Genomic DNA, 16,850 nt, shown 5'->3' with positions numbered 1-16,850 from the left:
TAGTTTGTTTCTAGAAAAAGTATATACTTACATAACACATACAGAGATTGAAGATTTCCAAACTGTTGGTTTCCGTTTTTAGGTTTAAGAAGTTTGATCATAAGTATTTACGGAAAATCCTAATCCGAGAGAACCTGCCAAAATCGAGCATCGTTTCTTTGTACAAGAAGCTGGAAATGAAACAAGCTATTGAGATGGCAGAGACCGGGATACTGAGTTCTACAGCCTTTTCCATGGCCCATCAGTAAGTGACATCTGCCCTCGATCTAGACTTTCAATGTCAGAATTACAAGGGGCACTAACTCATTGTTCCATTTAAAGGTACTATTAGGAGAGAAGAGGCAGAGATATGACAAAGGAAAAATGGAAGAAATAAGATCTAAGTCTTGGCATCTTATAGCTTGGTCCATGCTCGATCTGTTTCACCTAGTTTCTGAAAATTACTTTCTAGCAAAAAGATGAGAGTTTTTTGACATCTTTCTTTGGGAGGGCGGGGCAAACGAATTTATAGAAGATCTTTAGCATATGTTACAAGTCTTCCTGTTTAGACATGTCTACCCTTTCACCCGTGCTCATTTGCTTCTGCTAATCTTGCTGTTGTCTTTGTTCCATAAGTCATCTCTCTTCCTGTCTTCTATGAGGAGAGACCAGGTCAGCATCCTAGGATGCTAACTTGGATTTGGGCATGAGTGGTATAGGAGCAAGAGGTGTGGTGATTGGTGGGATATTTAAAGAGAAGGCCGTGTTTGTAATTGTGTCTCAGGCAAAGATCTGTGTGCAGTTGGGAGAATGCCGCGTTTGTGTGAGGCCAGCTGTGAACAGGAGCAAGGAGGGAACTGGCTACCAGGGGAACAGAGGGTGGGGTAAGACTGATACATACCCCATCATTACAAGATGATGCCCTTTGAAGCCTGGTGCTTCAGTTGGAGTATCTGGAAACCAGTTGTCCCAAGAGCTGGTTAGACATTTTTTAAAGCTGCTTTAAGTCTCTGACATTTACCGAGAACTCCTTGAATGTCATAAGAATGAATTCACCCCCTCCCTAAAGATGCCCAGTTTTCTCCCAAGAAATGGTTTACGAATTGGGGAAATTAGTCAGAACGTATATCTAGCACAAGGAACACCAGCTCCTCCATCCTGACGTCCTCAGAAGATAATGAGTTTCAATTATCTCCCCACATCCTCACCTTTGAAAAGCAAGTTGAGAGAAGAGCTAAGAATAGATAGCAATGAAATTGTCATTAACACCTGAGTGTTACTTCTCATCCCTTGCTTGCTAATGAATCAGAAACGCCATCACCTTTTTTACATGGGGAACATTTCCAGGAGCAGCCCTGAGGGCACCTTTGTATAAACAGAAAGCTTTCTGCCATATTTCTCAGCGAGACTGTTTTCGCGGTTGGTTGGTTGGTTTGAGTGCTGCCCACTACATGGCTTTAAGGAAATTTCTGGTCCTAAAACGGGAATGTGCTAACAAATATTTATTGGAAACACCGTGCTGAGCCATATGAGAGCCTGAGGCAGAAAAAATGATCGGGGATACTGATCTCGTCTTTATTTAAAATGTCGATATATCACTCATCATGGATAATTTTGCATTCTTTTATTTTCTACAATATTGCCTTCAAATCCTACTTCACTTGATTCCTGAACTTTGGGGCATCCCCTTAGCGAAGGGGAGTACTAGGGCACCTGTTATGTGCCACAGCCTGTGGAAGCAGACGGTCCCTGCCCTCAGGGAGTGCACCCCTGGAGCAGGGTCTTGATAGTAATAAAATAGGGCACACAAACATAGGATCATAAAGCCCAGGGAGCTGTGAGAGGGTGAGAGGGAACCTCATCTGGTCCCCAGGCATTTGACCTGCTCACTGAAGGATGGATGAGAATTAACTCAACGCTCAGCAGGAGGGCTGGACCTGGACGGATGCAGGCAGTTTAGACCATGAGGAACTTCCTCAACCTTCTGCTCACTAGTGATGTAAGCACTTGGTCTAGGAATGTAGGGGCACTTATCTCAAATGAGAATCAGTCTCTCATGTGCAAAAATACATTTTGAATCTCTGTACATTACGTTGCACTGGTCGTAAGCAGGTTTCCCAGTCCCTAACCTCAAGCCAATTTTTAAGCCAGTTTCATTTAGAGGATGCCCTTGTGTTGAGTCAATTATTTTTCAGACATTGACTCAAGATTAGTAAGAGAGCCTTCTAGGTTGGAGACATGTTTTCCCCCTATAGCCCAAACCGGTTAGTTAACTGAGGTGGGAGAGGAGATTTTTTAAACCGATATTTACTACAAGTTTAGTATTTAAGTTGCATTCATTTGATCTCATCAGAAATCTGTAGGACGTCAAGCAAAAAGGAATTCCTCTCCTAAGATCAAAGCAGTAATTTCTTAAAAAACAAACCTTCATACAATAATAGGAAAAAGAAGTGTGTACTCAGCTCACTTTTTGTGACTCCGTATGAAAGGATAACAACAAAACGCACATATATTTTTTTTCTTTAGAAGTTTAAGCAATTGTTCTACAAGAGGTTTAGATTTCCAAACTCTGTGACCTTCAGGAGAACACTACCCCTAGAAGCTGTCTGTGGCACACGGCAGACGCTGCTGATTCTAGGGAATTCCTTGACTTTTACGTACATCATTTTATTTGACTCCCAGAACAACCCTATGGAATAAATAGACTATGGACTTGGATTATTATTCTAACTCTAAGGCACCTTGCTTTACCCATGAGTAGGAAGTTCTCAGAAACATCAGTGGGTAGAGGCTCAAGCCGATTAAAAAATATTTGGTTACTATTAAAGAGAAGAGATATTAAAATATTTATAATAAAGATGTTAAAAGAGAAGAAAGTGAAAGATAAAAAATATTTATAGTAAATGTATAGGCATAACACACTAAGCTGTGCGACTTCAAGATATTGTCTTTAGAAACTCCCAAATAGTTACAATGTCATGTATTAAAAAGCACAGATTAATTTATTGCAGTTGAAGAATTTTTAAATTGATCACATAATGACAGGTATAAGTTCACAGTCACGCATTCTGACACCAAAGACACTAGTATGAAGATTCTGATGCCATGTTCACTTCCATGATGGAACGTTGCCTTGTAGGGAGCCGGGCCCACAGCTCTGCATTCTTCACTCGTTCTCAGTGTTGGTCACCTTGGTGACCTTTCTAAGAAGACACAAGGCAACCACATACACAGAAGAGCTGTTAGTACCATTGTTTACTTAGTGGGCACATCCTTCAGTCAACATACATTTCCCTGGATTTCATGTATAAAGCTACTAAAAGAGGATGGATTCCTCCAAATAAATCAGGAAATATTTGACCTTTTGGGACTTCGTCTTATGGCATGAAGATAACATCTACTAGATTTCATATCTCTATTGCTGTGTTTAGAACTGAAACCTCTTTTTACAGCATTATAGCATCTGATTTTTTTAAAAAAGTTAAGGGAAATGTCAGCTTTTTATTCAAATACATTTAGATTCAGATTTCCCCAGTTTGATTTCAATGGCCATGAAATTACCAGTGGTCTTTTATTTAAGGTAATAGAGGTTTCTTTTATATCTTGTTCCAGTGATGAGACTTTCACTTTATAATTTTACTTTTTTTGCCCTAGAGATTACTAACATTCAGTCTTTCTGAGGATTGTATCTTTCCTGTGCTCATGATATCATTTCAGGAGTGATTTTGCTAACGAAGTAGCAGGTAGGAAAGTCCATGCATCAGTGACTGCCCGAATCAATCATTCATCCTTCTGATTCTATAGCTGCAGCTTCTCAGTGTGAATAAGTACGAGGCAATGCTGCCGGGAACCCTGTACTGCACATCCAGCCAGCAGCCTAAATGGGCTTGAACTGAGTCTGGTCCTTCCCAGAGTGGTTAATTATAAACTGAGGAGAATGCCAAGTTAGATTTCCTATCTCAGGTTTAACTTTACCCATAGTTTTTTCCTATTTGGTCATTTTATTATGAACACACAAAGTGGAACTATTTGATTAGCTGTTGTTTCTGTTTAGCAATAGATTCCTTCCACCATAATAAAGGAATGTGTTCAGATTGTGGGAATGCGTGGGTGTATCTAAATCAGAATAAATTTTATTTGAAGGACATTTAAACAGTTAGGTTGAAATGACCTGATAGTAATGTTTAAATCACCGAGGGTGGTAACTGAATATCAATAGTGTTGACGTTTGCAGCTCCGCGATATGGAAACTGGTTTCAGTGATTTTGTAGGAAGGGCATTAGTCAGTCGACAGATCGCATTGCTAAGTAAATGCTGGCGTCCTGTGATATCCAGTCTCCAAGCCCTTAAAAATCTTTTACCCATTGTGCATTACTTACAAAAATATCCTTGCTATGTATGACGATATCGCTACCAATGTTTGGGGAAAGGGACTTAAAAAGTGGCCTGTCTTGAAACCAATAACTTCTTGTCTCTATGGTCAATTATCCTAAGACCTGTGCAAGCAGGTACCAGCACATCAGCACACGTGTGCTTTTCAAAAAGCTGCAGCCAGAAAAGAAAAAACATCACAGCTCTGTAAGGGTTTATACCAATATGTCAGGGGAGGTAATAGTACTGAGAGATGGGTTTAATTTTCTTTAGTTCTCCTATTTTTGTTGTTCCTATGTTCTACAGTGAGCATATATTATTCATACAGTAAGTTTTTAGAAATTACCACCACTAGACCGAAGTGATTGAAATCAAATATGTGTGTCACATGAGAATTCTGCACATAGCGATGTCATGACTGAAATCCTCGGAGGACAATTGTTCATTGACTGCTAACCTGGCCATGACTTGGCTTTTAAGCCCTTTTTTTTGGGGGGGGCGGCGGGGAGGGAGGGGTGCTTATGGTGAAGAAGGCTGAAAGAAGTCAACTGCTTCTAGAATCTCAGAGGGTCCAGTGTCTCTGAGCTGGCCTGATTTTCATGGTGGCAATGGTCTAATTCTCCTCGTAAAATATGATTTTAGTTTCTTCCCATTATTCTTTAACCAGGGATAAAGTCCCTAAAGGGACAATTCCAAGATAAATGTACTTATAAAGGTACTCGTAAAAATTTAGTACTGCATAGATTAGTGCTATTCAAAATGTGGTTACTACATGGTGTTGTCCGTGAGCCTTGAAGGAATAATCTTATTTCTGTTGAATCTAAGAGTGAAACATTTGGTTTGCCCTTTGTGGTATCCTTTCCAAAAATGTATTTCCTAATCATTGATTTTTATTGTTTTTTACAAACGTGTCTGTTCCTAATAGATACGGAGGAAAAAAGTAACTGGTTTGCCATGACTTTAAACTCCTTTTTAAAAATGGGTTAGAGAAATTCCCATATACAAGCTATAGGCAAAGAAGCCACATGCTCAAAATGTAAGTCAAGACACACATGCTGACATTTCATATGAATTTACTAAAACAACAGGAAAAGTTATGTTAAAAACATAACCTTTACGTTTATCAATTAGAACTCCTGAAAGTAAATTCATGCTTTTGTGGTCCCCTTGCCAAGATGGAAGAATAATGCTTGGCTTCCCTCCAATGATGTTTCCAGGGCCCAGAGGATACAAGAAACCAAAAGACTCTCCCCTGAAGATGTGGAGTCCATGAGGGACATTCTGACACACAACATGTACCAAGTTCGACAAAGGGTGTGTATAAGACGTGTCCCTGTTGCCTGTCCTGGGATCCAGTCCTCCAGGAATCAGTTCTTGTTCATGTTATTCTCTCCAAAGCAGTCTTCTTGATGAACAATTTCTCTCTGCTTAGTTTGGAGAACAGAAAGTTAATTGTTATGTTTCTGCAGCAAAATCGGCACCCATGGTATAAAGAGAAATGCAAATCCAGTTGCAGGCCCTAGGGGTCAGGCTGCCCTAGCCCTGCAGCCCCAGAGTTTTCCAGAACCAGCAGGGCTCCCTCCCCCTCCAGAGACAGAAAAGCAGTGACACTCATCCACCACGGAAGAAAGATGGCCCCAGGATGCCTGTGATGCTGGAGTTGTCTCAGCGTGGTTGACTGTAATAGAGCTTAGAAAACTGAGATGGTTTAGATTAGAATATCGAAACCACATTGCTGAAAGCCTAAGATAAAAAAGGAGACATTTCAGGGACTTCCCTGGCGGTCCAGTGGTTAAGATTCCAAGCTTCCACTGCAGGGGTCATGGGTTCGATCACTGGTCCGGAACTAAGGTCCCACATGCCGCTAGGCCAAAAAAAAAAAAAAAAAATATATATATATACACACACACACACACACACACACACACACACACACACACACACGTATATATATATATCCACAAAAAGGAGACATGTCAGGCATAGTATTTTTCAATTTTGGAAAAGGGTATGGAGGCTATACTAGTGCTTGGGACCTGGCCCAAAGTTCACAGCAAGAACATTTCAGGGACAGTAAGTGAATCCTCCTGAAACTTTGATTTAATCAAATGGTATTTTCATTTGTGTCCTCTAATTAGGAGTTCTTTAAGTTTGAGGATTCAATGGAACATCCCAATTGTTGACTAGGGTTAGAAGTGAGTTAACTGTGAGGGCCTCGGTTTTGGTGACCAGGTCATGGGACTCCAAAAACTCATCTGGTCAAAACTCATCTTCTCCAGTAGAAGATGCTGAGGTCAGAGGAGTTGTTTTTTGACTTGTTTAAGATCTCAAAACGAATCTGCATTGAGAGCCCAGGTCTGCCAACTACCCACCCACAGCTCTTTCCATGACTTCAGAATTACATGGTCCAGGGCAAGGGAGTGTCTTCTGGCTGCCGTGCCGAGAAGGTCAGTGATGAAGGGGAATGTGTCGGCAAAAAGGCCCTGCACCTGCGGGAGGAACCCAGGTCAGCGACACTCACAGCACACTTCGAGTACATTCAGCAGCTTTCAAATCATTCCAGGTGAAACTGTCTCAGCAAGACTATCACATTCCACCTTAGATAAGTAGTTAAGAGCTTCCTGGTTTGAAGAATGCTGGCCGGCTTAGTGAGGGCTGGAGTCCAGAGGGTGCCTGGTACTCAGACGTGCCCCATGGGGGTGGAGGTTGAGTTTAGGGAAAGTCCAGAAATAGAGAGAGAGATTCTGGAACTCCAAGCCACCCCAAAATGAGGCTAACTGTCCATTCTCTCTTTTTTATCAGGTTCCTAAGTAATCACCTTTCTTCTTCTTTTATCAGACTGACCTCCAGGTTTCTCCCTTCTAAGCTGTGCAGGATCTCCCTTCCTTGTTGATCACGTAGAGCCAGTAGGTGATGGAAACTCCCACGGGGAGAACATACATAGTAAACAGAGGGGGACTCCACCCCCGAGATGGCTTTTGCTTCCTCTTTTATCACTTGGGAGAATGACTCACCAGTCCGACCCTTTCTGTCTTTCCTTTCTCATCCTAACCTTTAAAAAAATTTTTTTATAATATATTTTATTTAAACCACTATATCAAAAATATTATTTCAACACATCATAAATTTAAAAAATTACCAATAAGATATTTTATACTCTTTTCTTTTAAATTAATGTCTTCAAAATCAGTGTATAGCTTATTCTTACAGCACATTACGATTCGGACTAGCCACGTTTTTTTTCCTTAAAGCCTCCTTTATTTTTCTTATTTTTAAAAAATTTTTATTTTATATTGGAGTATAGTTGATCAACAGTGTTGTTGATTGACAAAGGTGTACAGCAAAGTGATTCAGTTATACATATACAATATATCTATTCTTTCTCAAATTCTCTTCCCACTTAGGTTACTACAGAGTATTGAGCAGAGTTCCCTGTGCTACACAGTAGGTCCTGGTTGGTTATCATCCTGTCTTTTTTTTGTTGTTTTTTCTTTTTTTGCGGTACGCGGGCCTCTCACGGTTGTGGCCTCTCCCGTTGCGGAGCACAGGCTCCAGGCGCGCAGGCTCAGCCGCCATGGCTCACGGACCCAGCCGCCCCGCGGCATGTGGGATCTTCCTGGACCGGGGCACGAACCCACGTCCCCTGCATCGGCAGGCGGACTCTCCACCACTGCGCCACCAGGGAAGCCCCATCATCCTCTCTTTACGTAGTTCATATGGCTCATCTCCTCTGCCATGGTCCTCTTGCTCTCTTGAAGGAAAAACCAAAGGTACAATCCAGGACAACTGTCTGTCTGCTTTGTTGCTAGTGGGAAGTCTACAGTTTTGAGGCTTGTCAAAAAAGGTGACATCTGTAGTCCTCTAGTTTGGGTGAAAGAGATTCCCGTTAAGCACTTCGTGAACATCTGAGGACCATGCTGGTCTGTGGTTCAAGACAAATTTTCACTGGCCTCTGTGAAGATAAGGAAGACATTTTTCATAAAACTAAACTGATTCAATTTGAAAAACTGTTCTGTATCGAAGATCATGCCCGTCCTACTACTTTGGTTAAAAGACTTTTTCCTTTTTGAACTGATGGTGGTGATACTAATGGGCTGATTTTTTGTGCGTATCTTTGATTGGCAACATTTTAAAATAGCAACCATCTAGACATTGCCGAAGTCGTTTTTAAATTCCCCTGATCCCTAAACACTCAGTAACCGCTGGCCTAGCATAACGAACGTGACCTGGGAAAGAGAGTGTGTGTTGGCTGGGGGGGCACGGAAGTCTGTGGGTACCTCGGGGGTGATCACTGTGGGAGGTCACAGGGGGACAGCGCAGATGGGGGGCACTAGCCTGTGAGCCAGACGCAAGGCTCCCACCGCAGCTTGGTCCTGAGGGGCTGGCCCCGAGCACAGACCTTTCCTCCGGGGCCACAGCTGTGCCTGTGTAATTGAGGCAAACGCTCAGAGGACCTGAGCACCACCTGCTCGCGCTACTAGTCTTTGTTCTTGGTTTTTCCATGGTCTCCTGAGGCTGGAAGTTGTGCTGAGATGTCTGTACATGTTTGACATTCCCTTCTTCCTACAGACCCTGTCCTACAACAAATACAACCTCAAACCCCAAACGAGTGAGAAGCAGGCGAAAGAAATCCTGATCCGCCGCCAGAACACCTTCAGGGAGAGCGCGAGGAAAGGTCACAGCCTGCCCTGGGGAAAGCCGGTAAGGCGGAGACACTGACTCACCTGAGCTGGGCCGGGCCAGAGCAGGGCCTTGTCAGGTGACTACCTCAGTATCTAAACAAACAAACAAAACCACTGCCTCGTTGACAGAAAAAGACAAAACTAAGGGGGTACAGGACACCAGACACCCCCTTCTCTGGGCCTGGGCCCTTTGGAGCCCAAAGCATCGGTCCACGGGGTATGTGGCAGCAAACTGCCCTCCAGGATGGGTCAGTGACTGGAACACACTCCCTGGGCTGTGAGGCTAGACTAGCTCCCACGGTGGCCAGGGACTGGACATTCCAGGGAACCATCCGTGGACAGGGACCCTGGCTCTAGGAAGCTTACTCCTCCCCCAGGGAGATACAGGGAGGAATTTGTTCTCCCCACGTCTCTTGGACCCTATCTTCACGGCAACCACTGTGCATCTGAGCTACTCCATCTGAGGCCATATCCAAGCAATCTTACTGGGACTCTGAATGGAGGGTGGGTCTGGAGTAGCCCCTAATCTCTACCCTAATGTCAGTAGGGCTGCAGGAGAAACTTTGAGAGGTTTATCACGGTCTATTTTATCATGAGAGGGAAAGGACATATACTGAAGGCGGAGGCATTTTGTTTTCCTTAAACTGAAGTAACTGAGAGGCAGTGATCCGAACACGATGCTGCAGAGTGGGTCTGTATCTCTCACTTTGTCGTGTGAAGCTGTCAGTTGCGTGGCTAACTCTGCTTTTTATTTCTCCTTGTTACCCACAGGCTGGTACCCAAAACATCCGCTACCTCTCCTTTCCTTATAGCCGTCCTCAGCCAGCAGGCAGAGGTGTGAGGGTGGCTGAATTCACAGGTAACCTGCATCCCTGGCTGCTTCTCTTTTCTGGAAAGGTTCAGATGGTAAACTGTTTCAGGCTTGTGGGCCAAAAGGCAAAATCAAGAATATTATGAAAGTACATATATGACAAGAAAAAGAGAACACAAGTATTTTATTAGTTGAATTCAGAACTATAGTGATGAACACTGAAATTTGAAATTCATATAATTTTTACTTAACAGGAAATATTCTTTAAAAATTTTTTTTCAGCCATTTAAAAGTGTAACAACCATTCTTAGCTCAGGGGCCATACCAAAAGATGCATCAGAGAGATACACCTGGGGGTCATCAACTGCTGACCCCTGTCTTAGGGAAACATAAAATGGGCCCTTCTTTGAAGTGGTGGGATTCTCCTGTGTTTTATAAGTTAGCAGAATTCTCCAAAGTTGGCTAAATTTTACTAAAATAACTTCACCAAATTTACTGATTGGATGTTTCCCATTTAATACCTATTACTTAAATAGAATTCTTAGAGTTATTGAAACTGGCTATTGTGCTCATAAAAGCTATTGTTATTATTTTTATTTATTTATTTTTTTTGTGGTACGCGGGCCTCTCACTGTTGTGGCCTCTCCCGTTGCAGAGCACAGGCTCCAGACGCACAGGCTCAGCAGCTATGGCTCACGGGCCTAGCCGCTCTGCGGCACGTGGGATCTTCCCGGACCGGGGCACGAACCCGCGTCCCCTGCATCGGCAGGCGGACTCTCAACCACTGCGCCACCAGGGAAGCCCCAAAGCTATTATTTTTTAAACATGTATATAAAATGATTTTCTATTAGCATAAAGTGGCATATAATATATATGATATGCCATGTTCTCTAGTTTAATATTCCTAAATTTTTAAGACTTGGAATCACATTGGAAATTTGAATAAACTAAACATATAGGATTTGAGAGTTAAATCTTTGAAGAGTGAATATAATTATTCCTTACAATGAAACTTTATTTTTTTCTGATATAAAAACATGCTTGATATAAAATCAAAGTCAGCCAGTGGAGAAAAGCATAAAAAAAAATTTAAAAGCACTCGAAACTCCAACACCCAAGATAATCACTATAGAACATTTTGGTAAGCATCCTTCTATAATTCTATCTATATCATCCTGATCTCTACCCTACCTGGACCTGATACAAACAAACAAAAAAAAATCACAAACACACAGCAAGGTATTATACATAAACTCATAATACAGTCATTGTTTTTCAATATTTATGAATTGTCTAGTTCACTCAACCATATGTTGTGGACATATTTTAGTATCAATAGATATGAACCTAGTAATCATTTCATGACTTAATAATAGTCAATTATATGAAAGCCCCCTAGCTTATTTAGCAAAATCCTTATTAACAAATATTTCAGATGCTTCCAATATTTAATGAATATAAGCAAAGATATCTAATAATTTCTTTGGATTACTTGTGATTGATTTTTGCTCAAATAACCAATTACTCCCTTAGTATATATTCCTAGAAGCAAAATTTTTAGATAAAAAATTACGTATATTTAAATTTACCTTCAGATCAACAGTTGTGAGAAAGGTGATCTCTGAACGTTTTCAGCATCACTGGGCTATTTTGAGTTAACGTTTGAGTAGTCTACTATATGACAGGATAAAATCTATATACCACAGTTAATTCTCATCTGAGTCTTTTTGATTTTCAGTGAGGTTGAACATCTTTTCATATTTTTAGAGGCAACCATATTTCTTTCGAGGAAGTTTTTGTTTCTGTTGTTGCCCATTTTTTTCTGCTTTTTTTTTCTTAAAACGAATTTGAAGAACACCGTATAACACGAATATCACTCATTGTTTCATATTTGCTGCCAATAATTTTTCCTAAAGTTTCACATTTATCATTTAGTTTTTAGATATACTTGTCTTCAAATTTTTGTATTCTGATTCATCAAATCGGCTCAATCTTCCACAGAAACATTAGAAAAATGATTCACCAAGTGATTTAAAATCTAGAACTTTCATAGTTTAATTTTTTCAATTTCAAGCCAAATGGCTAATAGTTATTTTGATAATAAAGATATTTATCTTTGTGTAGGTTAAGACAGAGACACATTTCAAATTGTTTTCAAATGGCCATGCTCCTGCGCCAGCACCTTCTTTTCCAATTTTGTTGTACTAGTCATTTACCCCTAAACTAGAGAGTTTGGACACTTAATTCTGTTTCATCGATCTAGTCATCTATTCCTACGTCACACTCTTCTAAGTAGTATTATTTTATGTTAAAAAGAACTATAATACAGACAAAAGCAAACAAAACAAAAGAACAGCAAGCATAGGGTGTATAATAGATTAATTTTTAAAACTCTTCCTGGTACAAGCAGCTGGTGCTATTTATGTTGCTTGAGTGATAGAGAACACGAAAGCCTCACAGTCACTTCTTGAGATGAATGTCAATATCACAAGCTACGGTAGCAAAAAATAACCACACAGCAGCCTCAGCTGAGCACTAATGTACAAACACATTATAAATAACATACAGCGGGATAGTAAAAGAATACTACACCTTACAAGGTAGGACTTATCCCAGAGGTGGGGTTGTTTAACATCTGGAAAACGCATTTACATTATTCGCCAGATTAATAGGTCAAAGCATCCTTTCAATAGATGCCCTAAAACACATCTCACTCACGCTTTCAATAAAAATCATAAGATCCTAGGAAAACACATATAGGACTTATATGAAGACAACATAAAACTCTCCTTTTCCATGCTTCATTTCCTCTCTGTAAAGAGGAGAATGTTGGTACCTCCCACATACAAGTGTTGCCCTGAGTGAAGCCATTTGGTGCAGGTAAGACTCTTAGAACAGTGCCTGCAACCAAGTAAGTGGGCAAGAAATATTAGCCATTATTGATTTTATTACTAGTGAGGGGTATCGAAGAAGACTTGACTTGGGTAGATAGGGGTGTTCTTGAAAAGAAGACGGTACTTTAGAAATGCCAGTTCTGGGCTTCCCTGGTGGCGCAGTGGTTGAGTGTCCGCCTGCCGATGCAGGGGACGCGTGTTCGTGCCCCGGTCCGGGAGGATCCCACATGCCGCAGAGCGGCTGGGCCTGTGAGCCATGGCCGCTGAGCCTGCGCGTCGGGAGCCTGTGCTCCGCAGCGGGAGAGTCCACAACAGTGAGAGGCCCGCGTACCGGAAAAAAAAAAAAAAAAAGGAAGAAATGTCAGTTCTACATGAGTTAATCTAGACGTGGAATGAAATCTTAGTCCCAATGAATTTTTTTTTCTTTCAAATGTGCTCAACTGGTTCTAAATTTCATTAGGTGAGGAGAAACAGTGGGTAACCTAGAAATCTGTGAAGGAAAAGTGAGACTTGTTTTATCAGTTATTCTTAAGTTTTAAAGAATTATAATAATAATCAGGATTAGACTGAGATAGTCCTCCGTGGGTATCTGGGCACAATTATTTGCATCCACCTTCTCTCCAAATCTGAAGGCTTTACGCACCAGAACAACGTCAGGGAATGGCTGGAGGGGCTCTAGGGGAGGACGTAGAGGAAGGTGTAGCATCCTTCAGGCAGCCCCCTCATGTCCCCCGCAGCTAACCAGGCTATGATGTGCAGAGCACTGTCCCTCTTCGCTCTCCCCTTGTCCGCCCGTGTTAGGACACCCCTTCTCTAGATGTCTGGGTGCTCCCTGCTGGATTGCAGGCTCCACACACTCCTCCAAGCTCCTTTGCCTTTGGGGCTCCCTTGGTGTTGTAAGTAGAGAGATCCTGCCTGGACAACCCTCCTAGAACCCAGGAGCACTGGGGAAGGTGAGCGACTTCTGTGGGTGGAGTGTGGTGATGGTTGCCCTACTATATGAATGTATCTAATGCCACAGAACTGTACACTTCAAATTCATTAAATGGTAAATGTTATGTTTTATGTATTTTACCACAGTTAAAACGAAACAAAACAAGACCATGGGGAGGGCAAGGTCCGGGTCTCTAAACAGCCTTTGTTGTATCAGGAGTGGGTTAGGCTCCGCCCTGCCCTGAGCAGAAACCCTTTCCCTGTCTCTCCTTCACCCACCCCCCGGTGCCCGTGTCCAGAGGTTAGAGCTCTCAGCCAGGTGGAAGGTAGAGGAACAGACACTCAGATTTTGCTGCAAAGGTTTCCATTGATCTCTCCCTGGAACTGCACTGCCTGACGCCAACCTGGAGGAGGACTGTGCAGATAGGAGAGTCCCCACCCTTCCTCCTTCCGCCTTCCACTTTCCAAGCAACTCCTTCTTCCCGTTTTGGATGGATCTAGTGACTTAAGTTGAGTGGAAGCTTGCAAGTCACCTGCCCAAGCCTCTCCCTAGTTCTAGGACCCCACTTATCAGTAACCAAAAGGTGGGCAGGAGATGCAGCTGGAATCTGTCCTCTGAGGGGGACCTTAGCTCAGAAGGATGGTTGGAAACCAGGAGCGGGGCTGAGGGGAGACAGAGGAAGGAACGGCTCTTGGGGGCAGAAGGACCAGCTGTTGTTTTCTTAGTTAGCGTTTCAGGCACCAAAGCATCAAGAGGAACTCTGGTTCCAGACCAGATCGTAAGCACAAATTAAAGGGAAGTCCTGAAAAAATGGCCAAATATTTTAACTCACTTTTTTTAAAATTCAAAGCAGCTGATTCCCCTCCTCCCACCTCCCACCCCCTCCTGAACTTCCAGACAACCTTCTCAGGACAATTTTGGTCACATTTTTGGAAAAATAGTATTGAACAGGATATTTGAAGTTTTTCTGATGTCCCACATTCCAAACACATTTTATCAAGTATAAACCTGTGTACATATTAGTTCTACCTGTGAAGTTTTTGTTTTGTTTTTTAGAAGGAAGTAGAGAGTGGGAGAAAGAACCCTATTTCAGATTTAAATATAGATGTCTTAAAGTACCTAAGTTTTCAGGAGAATATTTAAAGGGAAAATACATGTATAAGGTGAGAACTTGAAGAAATGAGAAGAAATGAGATTTCTGAAAAATCCTCCCTGGAAGGCATGTGCACAGTGAAGGAGGGAAAGACAACGTCCCGGACGTGGTTTAGATATCTGGAGGGGACATGACATAGGTACCCAATGGCTGCCCTGCACTCTTGACGGAGCTGTCCTGACCCACACACAGCTTTTATAAAGGAGACAGGGACAGCCTGGGGAGGAGCAGATGCCAGCTTCTCAGACAGGCTCTGCTCAAACTGCAGCCCCATCCTCACTGTGTGATACTGAAAGTCACTTAACCTCTTAAAAACCTAAGCCTCCTCACCTGTGAGATGAGGCTCACAATTTTCCTCCTCTCAGAGTGCTGTTGTGAGGATTAAATGGCATAACATGTAAAGAGCTCAGCACCGTGACAGCACAGAGTAAGTTCTCAGTAAGTGGACGTTCCCATCCTTCCTGTTGCCGTCGTGGGCCAAACGCACCCTGTGCACGCCTCACATCCTCTGAAAGGAAGGCATCACGGCTGTTTTGCTACTCATGACTCTGCTGTGGTCCTCTCCCATCCCTGTTGCTCTAAAATTAGCTATTTCAAGGTCAAAAGGATGAAACTCAGATTTAATGATTTCTGGTAGCCACCGATTAAAAATCAAACCTAGAGTTAAAAAATGAAAAAAAAATCAAAACAAACCAAAAAACCACAAACAAACCTAGATAAAATCCACCCTTTTCATATCATAGTACCTTGGAACCTTGAGTTTAGCGTTGGTCTTTGACAACACAAAGCATCTTTTTGTGCTTTATGGCTAATGGATCTGATTTTGTGAGAAACACTCCCTCATTTCCCTGGGAGAGACCAGCCGGACGCGCAGGTTTCAGTGCATTTCTGTTTATTTCTCACACCGCGTCTATAGCTTCTACTCCACCCCACCTTGGGGTAGCAACCTCGGAATGGGAAAACCATGCTGATGAGAAAGGAGAGTGAGTGTAGGAGCTGGAACAGCAGGAGGACTCTTCTTTCCTCTGAGTTCTCTCGCCTGGATATGAAGTTTCCACTCTCTGATCTTAAGTCCTCTTCTTTCCTCCTTCGATTATCCTTTCCCAGATCACGACGGCAGTGACGCAGAAGTCCCCACCATCATGTTCAACACACACTCTCCAACGGGGTCACTTCAGGAAGGACGACGGACACAAGAAATAATCCCGTTGAAGAACTTACACAGAGGAGGGAAGCCAGCCCACTTGGGCTATCAAAGAAATAGGACCCAAGAAGAACAACTGGGCGGGGGCAGAAGGGTGGTTTTGAGGCCCAAACCGCTCTTTCACGCAGTAGATGAGGACTTCGAATCTGGGGAGGAGAGTGAGGAAGAGGCCTCAGCCATTGGGTCCCGATGGTCAGCTGAGCACAGACCCAGCAGGGACCTCCAGGGATCCCATAGCCCTTTGCTCCAAAGCAAGTAATGTCACGGTCCACAGGATTGTGTTGGGTTTTTCCAGAGTCCATGTTCCGATTACTGTGAAAGAAGGATGTTCAGAGTTCTGAAGAGAGCCGTTGAGTTTTGTTCTTGTTTATTTTTATTTTTTTGATGTGGACCATTTTTAAAGTCTTTATTGAATTTGTTACAATATTGCTTCTGTTTTTTTTTTTTGCTTGTTTTTTATAGTTTGTTTTTTTGGCCACATGTGGGATCTTAGCTCCCCGACCAGGGATCAAACCCGCACCCCCTACATTGGAAGGCAAAGTCTTAACCACTGGACTGCCAGGGAAGTCCCTTGAGTTTTGTGTTTGTTCCTGGTTTGGCGAAGCTATTGTGACTCTCTAAGAGGCAAGGAGATTCTTCAGAGGACTGGGAACCGACTCGCAGTCTCTTCCACATTCTTAGCTGTGCTTAGCTGTGCTTTGTAGACGAATTCCCTGTGAGAGACAGACGTCAGTCGCCCCAGGGGTTATTCACTAAATGTGTCATTCATGTAATTTATTGAGATACAAACATGATTGGTCAATAATTCCCCTTGAGGGCTTC

At 42.5% G+C, this 16,850-nt stretch overlaps 1 protein-coding gene across 1 annotated transcript in view; it reads left to right on the top strand.

The window, feature by feature from the left end:
- The window catches only part of SLC9A4 (solute carrier family 9 member A4), a 58,282-nt gene extending 41,818 nt beyond the window's left edge, over window positions 1-16,464 (top strand). The window contains exons 8-12 of the mRNA XM_027128639.1: window positions 83-244; window positions 5,568-5,664; window positions 8,920-9,051; window positions 9,804-9,891; window positions 15,932-16,464. Coding sequence (XP_026984440.1) covers window positions 83-244; window positions 5,568-5,664; window positions 8,920-9,051; window positions 9,804-9,891; window positions 15,932-16,287 — 835 coding nt within the window. The 3' untranslated portion in view covers window positions 16,288-16,464. The remainder of the gene's footprint in view (window positions 1-82; window positions 245-5,567; window positions 5,665-8,919; window positions 9,052-9,803; window positions 9,892-15,931) is intronic.
- Window positions 16,465-16,850: the final 386 nt, after the last annotated feature.

This window comes from Aethalodelphis obliquidens, unplaced genomic scaffold (assembly GCF_003676395.1).
Source record: "Aethalodelphis obliquidens isolate GAN/ISIS:26980383/991018 unplaced genomic scaffold, ASM367639v1 scaffold35, whole genome shotgun sequence".
NCBI lineage: Eukaryota > Metazoa > Chordata > Mammalia > Artiodactyla > Delphinidae > Aethalodelphis > Aethalodelphis obliquidens.
Note: the sequence above shows the minus strand (reverse complement) of the source record. Positions and strands in the feature narration are given on the sequence as shown.